At 42.3% G+C, this 19,635-nt stretch overlaps 1 protein-coding gene across 3 annotated transcripts in view; it reads right to left on the bottom strand.

The window, feature by feature from the left end:
• NRXN3 (neurexin 3) overlaps nucleotides 1-19,635 on the bottom strand; it is a 1,693,692-nt gene that overhangs the window by 1,553,461 nt on the left and 120,596 nt on the right. For 2 of the 3 annotated variants that reach the window (XM_061156509.1, XM_061156511.1), the window contains exon 2: nucleotides 5,615-5,625. The exons of the other annotated variant lie outside the window; for it this stretch is intronic. In XM_061156509.1, coding sequence (XP_061012492.1) covers nucleotides 5,615-5,625 — 11 coding nt within the window. The remainder of the gene's footprint in view (nucleotides 1-5,614; nucleotides 5,626-19,635) is intronic. 3 annotated transcript variants of the gene reach the window in all.

The following is a 19,635-nucleotide window of genomic DNA, read 5'->3' on the forward strand; positions in this document are numbered from 1 at the left end:
GTGAAATGCCAGGCTGGATGAAGCACAAGCTAGAATCAAGATTGCCAGGAGAAATATCAATAACCTTGGATATGCAGATGACACCACCCTTATGGCAGAAAGTGAAGAGGAACCAATGAGCCTCTTGATGAGAGGGAAAGAGAAGAGTGAAAAAGTTGGCTTAAAGCTCAACATTCAAGAAACTAAGATCATGGCATCCATTCCCATCACTTCATGGCAAATAGAAGGGGAAACAGAGAAAGACTTTATTTTCTTGGGCTTCAAAATCACTGCAGATGGTGATTGCAGTCATGAAATTAAAAGATGCTTGCTCCTTGGAAGAAAAACTATGGATGATCTAGACAGCATATTAAAAAGCAGAGACATTACTTTGCCAACAAAAGTTCATCTAGTCAAAGTTATGGTTTTTCCAGTAGTCATGTATGGATGTGAGAGTTGGACTATAAAGAAAGCTGAGTGCCAAAAAATTGATGCTTTTGAACTGTGGTGTTGGAGAAGACTCTTGGGAGTCCCTTGGACTGCAAGGAGATCCAACCAGTCCATCCTAAAGGAGATCAGTCCTGAATATTCATTGGAGGGACTGATGCTGAATCTGAAACTCTAATACTTTGGCCATCTGATGCAAAGAACTGACTCATTTGAAAAGACTCTGATGCTGGGAATGATTGAAGGCAGGAGGAGAAGGGGACGACAGAGGATGAGATGGTCAGATGACAGCACCAAAATGATGGACTTGAGTTTGGGGAGGCTCCGGGAGTTGGTGATGGACAGGGAGGCCTGTTGTGCTGCAGTTATGGGGTCACAGAGTCAGACACGACCGAGCAACTGAACTGAACTGAACTCTCAGTCATGGCAAGAGGGGAAAGTCATGTATGGGCATCCATTAGTAACTTAGATTATTTCTTTCCCACCTCAGGGCCTTTGAAATTGCTCTTTCCCCACCTGGAACATCCTTCTTCAGGACCTATCCACATATATTGCCTTGTACTTGTGTCTCAGGTGAAACATCACTTACTTAGATCATTCCTGACTACCCTATCTATTTAAAATAGCCCTCTTCCATTGTCAAAACTGTCTATACTTTACTGCAGTTTTCTTTACAGCATTTAACATTGCCCTGAAAATATTATTTATTTCCTTTTTTATTCCCCATATCTTTGAAGATGGAGACCTTGACTGTCTTATTCTTCACTATATCATCAGTTCCTGGCACATAAAAGGAGCTAAATAGGCATGTAATGAATGGATGAACCATGTCTTGAAACATCTTAATGAGAAGACTGATAAATGAGAAAATGTTTGGAATGGGGTGGTGAAATGTTTATAACCATAAAATGGCTGGACAACTGAAGGATATGAGATTGAAGACACTGAAAGGTGAAATGATCATTCTCTTCAAATATTTGACATTCTGTTTACTGGGAGAGGGAGTAGATAAACACGTCCTAGGCTGTTTCAAATGGCACCCCTGCAGTCACCTTGTAAAGAGACAAATTTGCCCCCACAGTGAAGACTTTTCTAAAAACTAAAAAATTCTTCAACAGGGAAGTATAGTGAGTTCCCAATTATCAAAATAGGTTAAGCTAAACTAGATACCATCTTAAGGGTCAGTTGTAAAACAAATTCCAACTCTTTGGGGGAATTTCGACTGGGTAACTTACAAAGCCCCTCCACCTCCACAATTTTAAGACGTTTTAAGGGCCATAGAGCTGGGTTCTCACTTTTCAAAACTCCAGGAGACACAACAGACAATATTGTTGAGTTTAGAGGCTTAGTTCAAGAAGGTTAATCACAGAGAGTTTGGAAAACAAAATGTAAACCAGTGAAAAGGTTTAAGTCTCTCCTAGGATAAAATAGGAAATAATTGATTTTTGCTTGACTGTGTTACAATTGAAACTCAATGACAAGTTAGATTTCTTTAGAAACCAGGATAGGAAACATTCTATAATTAATAAAAATATTTCCCCTGTATGGTTTTGAGTTTTAAAAGATTAGTTTGTTTAAGGCTATTTCTTCAGATACTATGACTTTGATTTGAGCAACTACTAATTGGTGGTAAATGTAATTATAGAACATATCTCAAATAAGTATCTTACAATCCTATACTAGTTTTAGTACAGTATTTACGGAATTTGTCTTTTAGGTAACATGGATTTTTAAGGCATAAAAATAATTATGAACTCTGTCATATGGCAGATTTAAAAGAACAATATAGATAAGACTTAACTATAAACTTCTAGGTATAATTTGATATGCTCTTACTTAAACAACCACTGATTAATGATGCTTTCCTATTTTAAGCAATAAACAAAATGCATACTAACTTGGAGCCAAAGCCTCCTTAGGCACATAAACACTTCAGGCTCAACCTCCAGCACTTTTGAAGTTGTTTCTCTAACCTGGTATGTGATCAAAGAATCCAAGGTCTTCATATCTAATATTTAAATATTATTTTGTAATTCTAAGGCCCACTGTAATTACATATGTATCAATATGTGGGAAGCCTTAGGACTCACTAGGGATCTATTTTTCACCACCCCATTTTCTTACTTACTTGGAGTTCAAACTGTCTATGTTTTATTTTTCAAGCAAATCACAGAAGCTTGGTAACTCACATTCTCAACACTGACTAAATAGCCAAAAGAATTTTTTAAAAGAATATCACAATTATTATTCTGGCAGCTCTAGTCAGCAGTTTCCTTCAGGTCCAAGCTAAAAGCCTGTAACATACAGTTCTTCTCTTTCTATAGAAATAATACAGTAAGGGTGGGTGATGAGCTCTCCCACCCTCCTCATCAATTCCATTTCAGTGGTTCTCTGGAATGCGGGAGGGCTTCCTCTCCTTTGCAGATGGCACCAGCTACCCTCCTTCGGCTTTCGTTTCCATCACACCACAGCTTCCCACTCCCACTCCCTCACACCCAGGAGTTCTTCCTTTGCTGTCGCAGCACCACATTCAAGGAAGACCGAATACTTTTTAAACCTCGTTTCATCCAGGAGATATACATAATACAAGTGCCGTCCCCATCAACAGCTGTCAACTCGCAGGCATCAAGATACACAGCCACATGGCTTTGTCCCTGGTTTACAGATTTCCGGTGAGTGTTTATACATTTAAAACACAGCTGTTTTGCATTTAAGCTATCTCCACACTGATGGAATATCTGCTCATCAGCTCAAAAAGAGGACGTTAAGGACCAAGCAAAAGATAATTTCTTTCCATGGGCTGCCGCCCTAGAGTCCGTGCTCCCCCTGCGGCACCTGCTTCACGGCTAACTGCCTCAGGCTGCTGCTCTCGGGCAGCGCCTTCCCCATCTCAGCCCTCCTGCTCCCACACTCGCCTGACAACCGTCGTCCCCTCTGATCTCAGAAAGACACCCATCTCCACCATGAAGGCTCCCTTTTCCATTGCACTTAGCATCCCTGACCTCTAATATACTTGGGATACTGCAGATGTTAAAGCTCAGGGTTCAAACAGGACAAGGTTATCTGGGTCTTGAGTCTGCACATCAGTTGAGACACTTCCTTTTCAGGAAGCCTAGAGCCATGGTGATGCCATGAATATTTGATAAGAGTCTTAGGTGTGTTAACCGAGAACTGATTCATTATTCTACCTAAGCTTCCTGCCCTAATCTTTCCTACTTGCCTCCTCTAATGTCTTCTGCATTATGATACACGGCCATTTATTTTTTATAACACAGATGTTTTATCCAACTTTACTCAAGAGCAAGAGAACTGTTTATTGAGGGAAAAAAAAAACCAGAAATGAATATTTGAATACCTACTATGTGTGAGAAGCTGGGCATAATGTTTTAAATATACCTTATCATATCCTTAATTTTTAGATGATATCAAAGAACTCTAACAAACATGTACGGCACCAATATCCTACAAGTGATAAAGCCAGAAATGCAACCTAGGACCATCTGACTTTAAGAAAATATGCTTTCCTCTATGCCACACTCTCTCACATTGTTCTGCAATTCTGTGGAGTGCAATCATGTCACTGCGTGTGTACATCACAGTATTAATTAAGAGACAGACTCCAAAGGTAGAACACCTATTCATCACCACCCATGACTTTAGGCCCGTCACCCAGTGGGCTTATATTTCTTGTCAAATGAAGAATAACACTAGTGCCCATTATCTACGGTTTCAATGAGTATCAAACGTGTTACATTAACATAATTATAGCTTAGAATAATACCTTACATATACTAAGCACTATGTAAGTATCAGTTATTTTTGTAAATCTAACTTCCCAGATGGAGTATAAACTCTTCAGGTATCAGTCAGTCAATTCAGTTCAGTCGCTCAGTCGTCTCCGACTCTCTGCTGCTGCTAAGTCACTTCAGTCGTGTTCGACTCGGGGCGACCCCATAGACGACAACCCACCAGGCTCCCCTGTCCCTGGGATTCTCCAAGCAAGAACACTGGAGTGGGTTGCCATTGCCTTCTCCAATGTGTGATAGTGAAAAGTGAAGTCGCTCAGTCGTGTCCGACTCTTAGCGATCCTGTGGGCTGCAGCCCACCAGGCTCCTCCGTCCACGGGACTGTCCAGGCAAGAGTACTGGAGTGGGCTGCCAGTCTCCGACTCTTTAAGGCAACCTAAATTATGCCTCTACGCTGGTATCAAAAGTAGCTACTCCGTAATAGGCTGGATTCATTCTTCTGTTGACTGATGCTCTTTCTATTGTTCCCAGCACTATGTGGAAGGAGCTTTGTCCACCTACACCTTTACCTCAGGCTCGTAAGCATGGGTCCCAAAGTTTGCAGTCAGGTCCATTCTTAGACTTCTATCGGGAATCAAGCGATTCTTTCCCCGTTACTTTCCTCTTCCTGTATGTAGGTTATAGACTTTAAGTTTAGGATGATGATTGATGTGGCTCAGAGTATGAGAATGGTTGGAAAGCTGAGATCTGTTCATCACTCTTTCATTTGCTCATTTATTCACAAGACACATTTTTCATTAGGCACTGAGATGGGTACCAGGGAAAACTCAGAGTCCAGAGGTGAGAAGAGATGAGGAAAGCAAATAATCACAATACATTGTGGTAAGGGCTATAATGAATGGAATAAAAGTTGCAATAGCCACTTAACCATTTCAGGGAAAGCATCCAAAGGAGGGAACATTTGAGCGACATCTGGAAGCACGAGGAAGCAGCTATAAAACAGAGAGGTAAAGAAAGAGGGAACCTTACGTGTCATACACACAAAAAGGGTAGTAGTAAAGTCAGAGTGAAATCAGCAAGTTCTACGTGGCACTTACTGACTTTACACCACTCTCATAACATGAGTATACCGGATGGGTGTCAAGAGCTGTGACAGGAACACTAAATTTAGAGTCCAGATTATTATGTTGGGATGGCTGGAAAAAGGAAGGATTGGAGACATGGAAATTGAAGACCCAAGAAAGATGGTGAGAATAATAGCATGACCTCAGCCTTGGCACTGTGGATGGAGAGGTGGGAATAGCTATAAGAGATCCTCAGAAAGTAGTATCGGCTGGATTGGTGACAAAAAAGTCTTAAGGGGAAAAAAGATGGCCCCAAGTACCTTAATTTGCTTATGATATGTTTAACATGACTTTAAAGTTACACACATTTCAAGTTACAGGGTGACTTTCTTTTTTTAAACATGATAGTAAGGACAGAGACCTCCTTTCCAATTATCATGTAAATCTGCTTATTGAAATTATTGAGCTTTCTTCTTTTAACAATGTCTTTGCATTCTGCTTACACATCTTTCTTCTTTGAACTAGTCCCATAATGTTACCAGTTACACTTAACTAGACCCTACACCAAAGTGAAGACATCTTCTATACAGAGGCCAGGCAGGCTCATACACTTTGACTGGGGTCAAAAAAACTTAGCTTCCTGAACACACTGCTCTGTCTCAGACTCTGGGTCAAAGTACTGTCAATAAACATCTGTTAAAATACAAACAGCCCACCTTGGGCACTTTACTTTATAAACTATCTCAAAGTATCCGAAAAACAGACAGCAGACTAGATGAACGTATTTTGAAGGAACACACAGAAAGGGTTCACTGGCATAATTAGAAATCAGAAAGTGTCCAAAGCAGCAGAACCGAGGAAAGAGCCGTAAGGGAGGGGTAAAAGGGTAAGAACAGCAAGTGCACACCAGATACTAGGAATTCTAAAGGTGGGAAAGCAAGGCTTCATATAAAGAAGTCTAGTCTAGCTGGATCCTGAAGACTGCCTTCACACATGTAATGATCGCATCTTTCTTTTCATAAACCTTTACTGACAAAGCACTACTACATCTGGTCGTTAGTTTCACCGCTTAATAGCTGCATCATGTCAGACACAGGATTTAAACTTTCTGTGCCTCAGTTTTCTCATCTACAAAGCAGGGAGGGATGAAGAGAATCCATTTCACAGGGTGATAAGCTGAGATGCACAGAAGATTAAGTGACTGATCCAGGGTCTCTAGAACCTGCAGAACTGGAGCTGGAGTCAGGCTCTTCTGACTCCCAATTCAGTGAGTATTTCTGCTTACCTGGAGGGCTGGTCCAACCTGGGAGACCAGCATGTAATCCCAGGCAGAGAGTCATTTGTAGAACATGAACAAATCACGTTCACTCTGTAGCCCTGCCCCAGTTTGCTGCACAACTGGTTCTAGTGGTCAGGATGTCATCTCTCATGACCATATTTTAAGTCTTTCTTAGGACCCCTAAAGGGGGCTTCCCTGGTGGTTCAGTGGTAAAGAATCTGCCTGCAATGCAGCAGACCCAGGTTCAGTCCCTGGGTTTAGGAAGATCCCCTGGAGAAAGGAATGGCTACCCACTCCAGTATTCTTGCCTGGAGAATCCCAGTAACAGAGGAGCCTGGAGGGCTATAGTCTGTGGGGTCACAAAGAGATGGACAGGACTGAGCAACTAACACATTCACTTTAGGACCCCTAAAACCTCAGAAATCTGTTCTTGGGTTGAGGAACTCATAACAGTTCAGTTAAGTCACTCAGTCATATCTGACTCTTTGTAATCCCATGGACTGCAGCATGCCAGGACTCCCTGTCCATCACCAACTCCAGGAACTTGCTCAAACTTATGTCCATCGAGTCGGTGATGCCATCCAACCATCTCATCTTTTGTCATCCCCTTCTCCTCCCACCATCAATCTTTCCCAGCATCAGGGTCTTTTCAAATGAGTCAGTTCTTCATATTAGGTGGCCAAAGTATTGGAGTTTCAGCTTCAGCATCAGTCCTTCCAATGAATATTCAAGACTGATTTCCTTTAGGATAGACTGGTTGGATCTCCTTGCAGCCCAAGGGACTCTCAACAGTTTTCTCCAGCACCACAGTTCAAAAGCGTCAATTCTTCAGCACTCAAGTTTTCTTTATAGTTCAACTCTCACATCCATATAGGACTACTGGAAAAACCATAGCTTTGACTAGACGGATCTTTGTTGGCAAAGTAATGTCTCTACTTTTTAATATGCTGTCTAGGTTGGTCATAAGCAGAGGACCATATCCATAGCATTTTTACATCCCATTTTAGGAAGCATGTGAATGTTTAACTTTAGGTCCTTCTGGTCAAAAACTGGGGCTGGGCTCACAGTATCCCCCTGCTCTGCACCCTAGTAACTGCTGTTGTTTCCAGATTGTTTTGTAAGTGCTCTTGAATTTTTCCCGTGTAAAACATGTTTCATTTGCCTGTCCAATTATAAAATCCTCAAGCAATCCTAATAGGATAAGGGATAAGGAAGGCTAACAATTTAGTAAAAAGGCTAGATAATGGCATTTTAAATGGTAATTTTCTTACTTCCCCATGGCTCAAACTGCCAAAGGGCTACCTAGTAAAATTTTTGAAGCACCAGCTTCAATGACTAGAGAGGAGGGGCTTGTAATTAGCAAGTCAATTGTTTGTAAGCAATAGGTACTTAAAGACCTTTTACAGTCATTCCCAGACTTTGGTTGAAAACTTAGTCTTAGGGATAAAGGAAATATTTGTCCTTAGTGTTGCAATAAGTACCCATGTTCCCCAACAGCTTTGTTTACTTTACCTATTTGCATCTTAATCTAGACCTTGGAAGACAACCACTGAGGGGCAAAAGTAAGCTTCAATTTAGGGAAAACCCAGTAGAAATCAGGACCAGAATCAGAAAAACACCAAGTAGTTCCAAATGCAAAGCTGCCAGCTTATTTCTTTCTTGTTCCAAAAGTAAACCCTTACCTAAGGCTTGGTTTCAATTGAACCAAGTCCCTTCTGCTTGGGTCTCTGTTTCTCGTGAGAGATAATGGCACGTATCACCCACAGGGTCAGCAGAGTGGTGGTGGTGATTTAGTCGCTAAGTCATGTCCAACTCTTGCGACCCCATGGACTGTAGGCTGCAGGGCTCCTCTGTCCATGGTGTCAACTACAAATTGGCACTTACCAAGAGCATTGCCAACGACTGAACAACAAAGGCGTTTGCCATCTGCCTCTACAGAGGGTGAAACCCAGGCTGCTATAGCTGTTGACCTCCAACAACCCCCGAGGGAGTTCAGGGTGGAGTGAGGCACTCTGTGCTCCAGGGAATCTGGTGGGACAGGCCTTTAGATAGTTGGAGGTTTTTAGGAACAGATTTATGATCTGGATCCTTGCATCTCCTCATATCTAGAGAAGCACTAAATCCCTTCATGGTGACATCAGATCCTCATGACTAACAAAAAGCTTTTTATAGAATGAGCGCTTCCTGGTACTGAACTCCCCCTTCACCAAAACCTTATATATTGACTTTCCCCCACTACCGCTTTGGAGCAGTCTCTCAGGCTGCCCTCCCGGGCAGCAGTCCTCACCTTGCCCCAAAAAAACTTAACTCACAAGTCTCAAGTTGTACATCTTTTTTTAGTCAACAATGTGATTCTCCAGGTAAGAATACTGGAGCACAGAGTAGTTGACGTCCAAATAAGAGACTCTTGACTATGAGTTGTAAGCACACAATCTGTATTACTGGACGGTGAGAATGAAGTTACTAGAAGAATACAGTAGTAAGGACTGAGCCTCCTCATCCTTCAAAGGATGGAGAGTGATTTACTGATTGATTTTTTTTAGCCCATGGAAGTTAGCACCTTTCAGGAGCTAAGGCAGGTCTTAGACTACTATCAACTAAGCAAAAAAGAGCTAGGACACCACCTCTGTCTTTCTGAGATATGAATTTTTTTTTTTAAGTATACCTAGTTCTACCAACTTCCCAGAAGTACATAGTAGCAATATAAAGAAAAGTGCTGGATAGTATTCAGGGTACAGAAGTTTCCAGCACATTTCATTTCTTTTCCAGCACACTTTAACTAAAGGAGCTGAAATTGTCTAGTCAGCATCAGCAGTTAAGAGTTAAGAGTGGCAGAGTCCACCGGGTTGTTTGAAGAGTTGTTCTTATTGCTCCAGGGAACCTCTTACTCGGAGGACTGTGGAGGGGCAAGAGACAACTTTGATTGTGGACCCTAAATAACAGGTTGTCAAGCTGAGGAACTCATCCTGTGTCTTTCTAAGCTTGAGCCCGTGTAGAGAAAAAAAAAAGACAGGAAGGAAATACACTGGATGTTACCAGTTTTTTTTTTTTTTTCTATTTTCCCACAGTATCCATATTTTCAATAATAGCTAGACATTAATCTAAACTTTTTGTGAAATATGCACTTTAATCAAAAAACAAAATGCTAAGCATACCAATGACCTGATAACCAGCTGGGCAGCAAAAGAAGAGAGAAGTTCTTTCAGACGTAACTTGTTCTGGCAAATCATTAGCCCAGGACCTGCATAGGGTCTTAGTCTTCCTAATAACTGTTTTCCTTCATTGGGAGTATTATCAGAGCTACCACGTTCTCAGTACTTACTCTGGGTTAGGGTATGACATTAAGTACTTTATTCTCTTGTCTAGTTATCAGAACATCTTTACCTACTGGGCTCGATCATTATACCCGTGTGAAGAGGAGGAGAGAGAGGCTTGAGAGGTTAGGTAAGTGGCTAAAGAATACAAGGCAAGCAGGTGAGTATCAAGACCAGGATACGCATCCAGACCTGAGTCCACAGTTATAAACCACTTGGTGAAAATTAAAATAACTTGCTCCAACATCACTTCTGACCCTTTCTCCATTCTACCGTTCCTATACTTGAGCCTCTCTTGTTCAGGACGCCCTCTCCAGTGCGACTTTCCCAGCAGGAGAAATTTTTGCCTGTTTTGTTCACTGTTATTTCCCCAGAGCCAAGAGCAGTGCCTGGCACACAGCAGACACTCAATAAACATCAGCTGAATTGATGAATTAACTCTAATACACCACATTCCAACCACAGTATTGTACCTTTGCAGTTGTCCAGCTCCTAAATGCAGTCTCCATACTCTTTCAATCTTCTACTATGATCAGGTGGATCACAGTTGCATCAGCTGGTAGTTCTACTGTTGTTCAGTTTTCCTTCATATTGCATTCATACCCAAAATAGCTGCCCAGCTGCCCCTGCAGTTGGCAGTGGTTTGTGACTGAGTTCTAGCAAATGAAATATGGGGAGAATTGATGTAGCCCCTTCCAAAGCTGAACTATAAAAGCCTAATCTTCCATACTCTCTTCTTTCATTTGCCAGCTGGGTGTATGACATCCAGTAGATAGAAGAAGCCAGGATCTGAATATCTGCACAGACTAGAGCCTTGCTCTACTCAGCTGACCTACACTGTACATTGGGCCTAGACATAAGCAAGAAATAAACCTTTATTTTATTAAACCAGTAGACCTTGGAGTCAGTTTTATATAGCAGTTACTCTTCCTGAGTAATAAAAAACCATATCAGTCAAAAATTGTTTGAACATGCAATGAATATATATATATTCTAAATATTTATATATATTATAAATGTATTTGTGTATATAATTGATAAATTACATGCAGGGCATACTGTAACATTATATAAATGATAAAAAATACACTATAAAACCTACATCAAAGCATGAAATTTTCAAAGGGCTGGATACAGATGAAATTTAAGTATTCTTAAATTTCTTGCTAATCATGATGGTTCTACTATGTAACTAGGCAACATTTCAAGGCATATTGGGGCATAGGAAAAGGCTTGTCATTAACAAAGATAGAAACAAATTTGTATTTCAAATGGTCTTCCTGACTGATGACTATTTGGTGGCTGACTTTACGTCAGTCCTGACTACACCTTTATTGTTCTTACATCATAATATTGTTGAGAAAGAACTCAAATTAGGAATAGAAGTGACAGTTCTGCCATTTTATTGTTGCTCACTTATAATAGTGGTATTATTTTCCATCCAAGGACTCCTTACAGGAATCTGTATGAGCCACTTGTCTATTTTGTGAAGGCTGTTTTCATAAAAACTAGATCAGATAATCCATAAATCCACTTTACCAGACACAACTGAAAAGTGTTATGTCCCAGTTCACCGAGGACAAATGAACATATAAAAGTACCAATGTCAAGCTTCCCTTCCTTTAAGATGTGTAGGAAGCTTGCCTTCCTTTAGGATATGTAAAGAACATATAATACATGTAGCCATGTGACATCAGATCATTTGAGGATGTTAGCAGCAATCCACATATTAAAAATACATTAAACTTAACATTCTATTTTTTCATTATAAAATAAATTGATGTTTTAGCCCTTATGAACCCTGCTTTGGGCACAATCTATTTTTGAAACCACTATTCTGGCAAGTGTTTTAGATACCCAAATCCTAATGCTGTCGATGTTTGAAATCCACAGTCTCCTGGATACGCGTCAGATGGCTGACATCACTCCACCAATTTCTTTCATACTACAGCCCCCATCCTACCCCAAGGTAAGAGTTCTTCCTCTTAATATGGGCTAGAAGACCTGGTCTCATCTCCTAGATATTAGCTAAGCTGTCTGTGATTTGCCCTAAGACAAATTATAGGAGAAACAAAACTCTACTTTATCCACTCAAACACAAATGGCTTAAGAAAGTGATCAGGAGGCTGTGTGATGTGGGGACAAGATCACAGGCTGAGTTACAATAGCCAGGACCATCTCTTCAATAAAGTCAGCATGGCCCTTTGTATCTCAGTACCCTAATCTATGGAACAGGCACAGAAATGCCTGCCCTACCTACTTCCTAGGGGCCATGAAAAAAAATGGGAGCCAAGAGGCTCCTTATAGCCCTAACTTGAGTAGACTGCATGAGAGCTCCATAGAGATAAACTTGGCAAGAAAATGAGAAGGGAGATTCTCCACAACAATGAGCCTGTGATTTATGCTGTCTTCCAGGAAAACTTGAGAGCAGTTTAGGACAACATAGGACAAGAAAAGTCCTAAAAGATTCCAGACTTCCCATGCCTTTAATCAAGAGCCTTGAGAGGATAAGTCACAGTGGATAAATGAAAAAGCAAGGCCCCCTATGCCTGCAAAGTATAGAACACTCAGCAGACTCTCCAATCGGGCAGAGAGCTCCTAGCCAGGGGCAGAATGGTCCGGATCTGAGCAGAGTGTGACAGTGGGCTTTGAAGTCAGGGCTGAGTTCAAGCTAAGTCTCTAACACTGACAACTTTCAGGTGACTTAATCAACCTGATATGCCTCAGTTTCATCATAGGTAAAGTAAGGACAATAATGATAACCTTGTATTATGTTTATGAAGCTTTAAAGAAACAGCAGTCATGCCTGATGTAATCCAGGACCTGGCACATAATAGGTTCTCAATAAACAGTTACCTTCTTCACCATCATTGTCTTTCTGCCCTTGCTTACTTAGCCCATCTTAAAAAGGAAATAGATGAGGCATAGCTAACATTTGCCAAGTACTTACGAGTTAGGCTTGGCAAGTGCTCATCCACATCAGAGGTTAGAGAAGAGCTTCAGGGTGGGTCATACAGAGTGGATACTCATGCCCTCCAACTCCTTAACAAGAAGTCACAGGTAATGAGCAGTGAAAACAAAGCAACAAACCCTGGCCAGGTTGGAGGAGAGACAGCGGGTAGGCAGCTGGCAGCCAGCAGCAAAAATGACCTTACTGACTCAAGGACGCCCTAGTCAAGTAGGTGAAGAGCAAAGAGGAATCAGAAAGCCTTAATAAGAGGATCTCACTTCTTTACCAAGAAAGAGGATGCTTTTTGACCCAAGTCAGTAGAGACCAATTCAACCTCTCTCATGCACTAGCTGTGGCCTCAAGCCATGCCCCAGCCGCCTGGCTCTCTGAAGCTCACATATCACTAGACTCCTTGGAGAAACAACTAAAAGGCCTCCCTCAACAGCATCCAGCACTATCACAATCCCCGCTGTGAACACTGTATTCTTTCATCATTTTGGAGGGTCTTATAAGCTGTTAACCAAGTCCAGCATCGTACAGATCCCAGGGAGAATCACGACTTCGGATTCACCTTATACCGCACAAAATGAGGCTGTAATTCTTACACACACATTTAATTCTTTTTCACAAGAGCACCAGGAGAGAGAGGAAAGTGGGTGATATCGTTCACTGCCCTCACCATGACTAGATAACTCAAAATTCTTTCCTTCTCAATAGTAAGCCCTGCTCATGCATAATGACATGAACAACATCCCCATTAGGAACAGGTTGTGTCTGAAGGGTTCTCACATATGCCCTTTGAAAAAGATAGGGTAAATCCTCCTTGGTAAGAGGAGAGGCGTTAATTATTTAATTAAATAAAGTAGTTATTGACTTTTTAAGAAGCAATAGGCAAATTTTCCATAAGAAACAGACTCTTTTAAATATATATTTCTCTAGTTCCTGCTCCTGAAGATAAAATAGCTGAAAATTTAACCCCAGAGTGAAAAATACAGGTGTTTATGAAAGAAGTAATGTGCAAGTAGGATCTAGAGTTTCTTCCTACAGTTTTGACTTGGCCTTTGAAAAGTATCTCAATTCAATTTATATGATAGTATGAATCCCAGGAGTTTCACAAACAGGGGAGTGACTTCAGGAAGTGGAGGTGAGAGCTATACCAAATCCATGAAGGATAATATTTGCAAAATACCCCATAGACAATACAAACTATGCCACTTAATCAAGTACGGAAAAGGTTCAAATTAATCCTGACTTCACTACAGTTAATATAAATGCCCCAAGTCAATAAATCTTGATATTGATTAATCTACCCCCCCCAATTCAATTTTTAAGACCCACTAGTTCCCACAGGCAGAGGGGGCAGATGTGACAAAAGCAATTTACAAAATCAATACAGCACAAGAGATCTAGAGAAATTAACTACAGGAGAGACGACCCAGTAAATCATCCAGTCCATCTCCAGCTCCCTCTTGGCCCCTTATAGGCTGCTTTCTTCCAATGTATTTGAGCCACGCTTTCCAAATAAGTTGTAAAGGTCAACAGGTACGAGGTCTTGTTCCTTTTCCCCCCAAAAAACTAGTGACATCCCCTACCTCCCAAAACTGAGTCCCATGTTGTACACCACATCAATTCTCAACTCTGGCAGCATGTTAGATTCCCCCAGGGAGCTTCTGAACAACACCAGTGCCAGGCCATATGCCCAGAGACATCTATTTACTTGATCTGGGATAAGACCTCAGCCCTGCTGATATTCTTTTTTTTTAAATACCCAACTGATTCTACCATTCAGAGAAAGTTGAGAATCAGTTCTCTTTAACTTCAACAGTCTTATCTCTTGTCCAGCTTTTGAATGCTTTCTTCTTGACCATGTTAAAATTAACTCAATACTTCCAGACTGGGAGTAAAGTCCTAGATGACAGTAAGTCAGTGAATCCCCTCTGGCTGAGGGGTCCACCAGTGGAGGACCCTGCCAGGGCAATCACGGCTGCTGATGGAAGCAGAACATAACCTCAGGTGAACTGGGTTCCTGAGAAGGGGAAAATGGTTGTAGACTACAGCTTTGAACTATGAGGGAAAGGGCCTTCCCCAGTGGCTCAGCTGGTACTGAGTCTGCCTGCCAATGTAGGAGATGCAGAAGCAGTTCCAAGCCTTGGGTCGGAAAGATCCCCTGGAGGAGGAAGTGGCAACCCACTCCAGCATTCTTGCCTGGGAAATTCTATGGACAGAGGAGCCTGGTGGGCTACAGTCCATGGAGTGCAAAAGTATCAGACACAAATGACAAGTGAGCATACATACCACATGGAGAGCTACCAAAGATGGAAACCCATCCGATTTGGAGCTCCTCTGTTGATCGTCATAACCTTTGAACACAAAAAAATCATACCTATGCAATCTAAAAGCTAGCTTCTGTTGAATCCCCATTACAGGCACAGTTCTAACTGTCTTATATGCTTTAACTCATCTGTCTCCCCACAACCCTGTGAAGTGGGTGCTATTATGGTCCCATTGTAGAGATGAAGAAACTGAGGCATCTAGGGTCACCCATCAAGGGACAGAGGTGAGATTCCAACTAAGGTGGAGTGGTTCCAGAGTCCATGCTTTTAATCTTCAATGTCAACTCTCTCTCAGCACTGTGTGATTTCAACAGAAAGCAAACACCTGAAGGTGGAAATGAAAGGTAGTACCTCGTCTTATGGGGCTTCCCTTGTGGCTCAGATGATGCCAAATCTGTGACAAATCTGCCTGCAATGCAGGAGACCCCAGTTTCCCTGGAGACTCCCTGGAGAAGGGAACAGCAACCCACTCCAGTATTCTTGCCAGGAGAATCCCATGGACAGAGGAGCCCGGAGGGCTACAGTCCATGAAGGTGCCAAGAGTTGGACATGACTGAGAACTAACACATACACATTGTCTTATAAGGGCTAGGATGTAATTTCTTCAATAATTAACCATAAAGCAGTGGTCTCAAATATTAGCATGCATAGAAATAACTGGAAGAGGTTTTAAAAGCAACTGTTGGTCCCCTTTCCCTAGAGATTCTGATTCAGTAGTCTGCCGGGGGGAAGGGGGGTAGGGTAGGCATGAACTTGCACTTATTATAACATCGGACACTTTCAAGCTCACCAGAGAACTTCAGGACTGGAACAGAGATAAAGCAATTTCAGCAGCTAGGAGGGAACTAGGAGCCTTTCACACACTCCTTTCGGGCAGCTGGAGTGGCAGAAGCTAAGCTACAAAGAGTTAAAAAATAGTTACAAGGATGTGGAGCTGGTGAGAGGCGACTCCTCTTCCAAGAAGCTTCTTTGTGAAGAATTGTACTCTGAAGAAAACTATTTTTAGAAGAATGGAAAGTGCCAGAAGAAAAAGGAGAGAATAAAAATTAAAGAAGGATAGAGGGAAACTGATGATGGAACAAGGTTCTGGAGAAGGCAGGAGGGTACACAGCGACTGCCCTGAGTCCACCTACCAAAGTCTCCATCGCAAGAGAGGCCTCCTAGAATGACGGGCTCATACCAGGCCTCTGGGTGCTGTGTTCAGCCGTACAAGTCTGTACTTCCCAACCAGGACTGAAAAGCAAGGTTAATAACTATCTTAGGAACAGTTTATCAAAGCCTCTTAAAAAATAGGTAGAAACCAACACAATACTGTAAATCAATTATCCTCCAATTAAAAAGAAATAAATTTATAAAATAAAGAAAAAAGAAAAAAATATACCATAAGGTATAACATCACCACGACATGTCCAAACCTTCGTGAGGACTAATGCTAAACTGGAGTGATACGTTGCTCCTAAGAGGACCATGAGCTGATACGTGTGATACAGCTAATCCATCTTCTCCCATACAGGATGCTCTCAACCCTAGCTGCAGAACTGGCTGCGTAATTTATGGAACTCAGTGAAAAATGAAAATGTGAAATCCCTTGTTCAAAAAGTATTAAGAATTCCAAGATGGCAACAGCAGAGCATTAAGCCAAGAGCAGGGCCCTTCTAAGCGTGGGGCCCTATGTGACTGCATAGTTTGTCTACCATGAAGCCGGCCCTGCCTGGCTACATATGAGAACCACCTGGGGAGGCTTCACAAATGCCAATGCCCAGGCCACACCTAAAACCAATTAAAACCAGATCCTCTGGGGGTGAGAACCACACATTAGAATGTTTTAAAGCTCCCCATTGATTCCAAAGTGCAGTCGAGTTTGGGAACCACTGGTTATTTGTCATAGAATCTGACAATGCCAGCTTTAAATTATTTCCTTTAAATAGGAAATTCCATCTGGAAAAAATATATTGGTCCCACAAAATGGACTATAGTCTTACTTACATACTACTGAATCACATTTCTTGACCTATTCATTCCTATACACTGGCTCAAATTATTAGGATAAAAGAGAAGAATACAAATCCCTTCCTATAATAAATACATGTATATCTATACAGACCAAAAATAAGAGACAACTTGAGCAATGGAGACCTTGCTAAATTCTTTTAAGGCCCCTGCCTGAATTTTCTTGGCTCTTCTAGATGGTTTCTTCCAGGGTCTGGGCACTGGCCCAAAACGCCTCCACGTTTCTGAATAATGCATGACACAAGGTCCTTCCAGGCAACAGTGAGCTTCGGATGGAATGCTCTGTTAAGGCAGGAGGATCCGACCCTCACCAAACGCAAAGCCTGAGATTTATCCCAAGAGAAGGGATCAACCAAGAATGACGATCAAAGCAGCATAGCGGGGGCCGCTCCCAGATGGATACAAAGCTAAACAATAGTTGTTCGCAGCAAACCCAGCCACCTCAGGAGAAGAGCTGCCGTAGTGAAGAGAGGTGGGGCTCCCCACATGACTCTAAGACCCAGAATGCGTCAGGGAGGTCAGTTCCTCTTGATGGTCTCTACACAAGCAACACGGGCTGAGGCAAATCACGGAGACCTCTAGTGGGGTCCCCTCGGGATACTAGCAAGGACTAAGGTCTTTCATTCTGATCCTACCAGCAACAGAATAACAGGAAATGCTGTGGAGGTAGGTTTTACGGCTTAGAAGCCTGCTCGACCACCTATTATTAGCTGCATGACCTCTGTGTGCCTCAGTTTCATCACCAAAAAGTGTGGAACTAATAATAAGCTAACCCTCACAGAATTGCTGTGAGGATTAAATGAGATAACCCATGCATGGTCCTTATGACAGTACTTAACACATGGTGAGCGTACTACTACTAAGGTAACGGTAACTCAGCGATCATCATCATTACCACCATCACTGCAGCGATCCACGACACATACACAACTCACGTCTTCCCTGCTTTGCTCAGAATGAAACCAGGGGGCACAGGGCTTCAGAGGCTGGCTGCAGGTTCCACAGGCCAGTGAGAGCAGGGCCAGGACTGGAACTCACGTTTTCTATCGTATATTCTTAACTTCCTGATGTCACCCAACTTGAGAGCTGCGAGACTCTCTCTGCAGACTTTCTGGTATCACATACAGCCTCACCACAACTTGCTCTAGGTGACGATTGAAGAAGGTGATGTAGCTAAAATCAGGAAGAGCTGTCTGCCACATCAGAAGGACTCATTCCATGTTAGCTACTGTTATTGTTGCACTGACACCCCACAACTGATAAGCTGATAAACAGGAAACCGCCATGTACATTGACCATCTCCACCACAGGGGAGACTCAAAGAGCTGGCTATCCTAAGAAACCTAGTATACAACTCATAGATGAAAACAGAATTCTCCCTGCTCAAATGATTAAAATCACCCCCGTGCAAATCATCCCATGCCTATGCTAGGAGCCTCCTGTATTGACTACGCTTAAAATAATGGAAGCCATACTGTCAAGCTGTCCTGAGCAAGGGACAGAGCAAAGGTGTAATGTTAGAAAAGAAATCAAATTTCGAAAACCTACAGTCCCCCAACTGGGGATTGGCCAGTATGGAAATGAAATTTTAAGTCCTCCCTTCTCTTCAAGAGAAACTGTATACCACCAAGACAAGCCCAACGCACCTTTTGTTGTAAAGAGTCGCATTGACACAGTCCCAGGCCCTTGCTTGGGGCCCAGAGGCAGCCATGTTGAGTTTGTATCCCCACCATTGAGGGAAAACTTCCTGACCAATCAAACAGCATTAAGTCATTAGATTTATTTTTCCACCCAAGTAAATGCCTCTTCCAGAAAGAAACCTGCCCTATGGCATCAATTTTCCTCTTTTGCTGAGTGGTCTAAGGGAAAAAAGAAAAATTTAAAACACAACAATGAATCCATGACAATTAAGCTGGCACATAATGAAAGCCACAAATCCGTAATTACCATGTCCCACTTGGTACAATATACTCCAGAGTTGCCAAAAACTGCCCACCCTGATAGCAGTTGCCCTTACGCAAGCCCTGGGCCCTGCAGCTGCATCTCAATGAGCCCAAGTCAGCTGCCTGGAATGGTTTCCCTGGTAACAAGGTGCTGGCTGAGAGGGACATTGATTACCCCGAGGAGTGAGTTTCCACTTGGAGGGAGACTGGGTGAATGCAAAAGCAGGGAATTTGGAAGGGGTACAGTAGGGTCCACAGGGGTACAAGAGTCACGAAAAATGCGAGAGAGGCTCCCAAGCTTTTCCCTTTCTGAGATGGAGGAAAGTCACATGTCAGTCTGGAGATTTGAGGACTTCTAAGGGGAGGCCTAGAGTCAGAATATCCCATCTACTCCTGACTTGCCCACATTCTTTATCAGGAGAACTGGCCTGGTTGTCAGGAGGCGTGAATTCTAGTCCCAGCTCTCTGATTAACTCACTGGGTGACCTTGGATAAATCACATCAAGGGACTCAGGATTAAGTGATTTTTCTAAGCCTAGCTAAGACCACATGAGGAGAGAGAGGGTCAGC

This window comes from Dama dama, chromosome 12 (assembly GCF_033118175.1).
Source record: "Dama dama isolate Ldn47 chromosome 12, ASM3311817v1, whole genome shotgun sequence".
In the NCBI taxonomy this organism is placed as follows: Eukaryota; Metazoa; Chordata; class Mammalia; order Artiodactyla; family Cervidae; genus Dama; species Dama dama.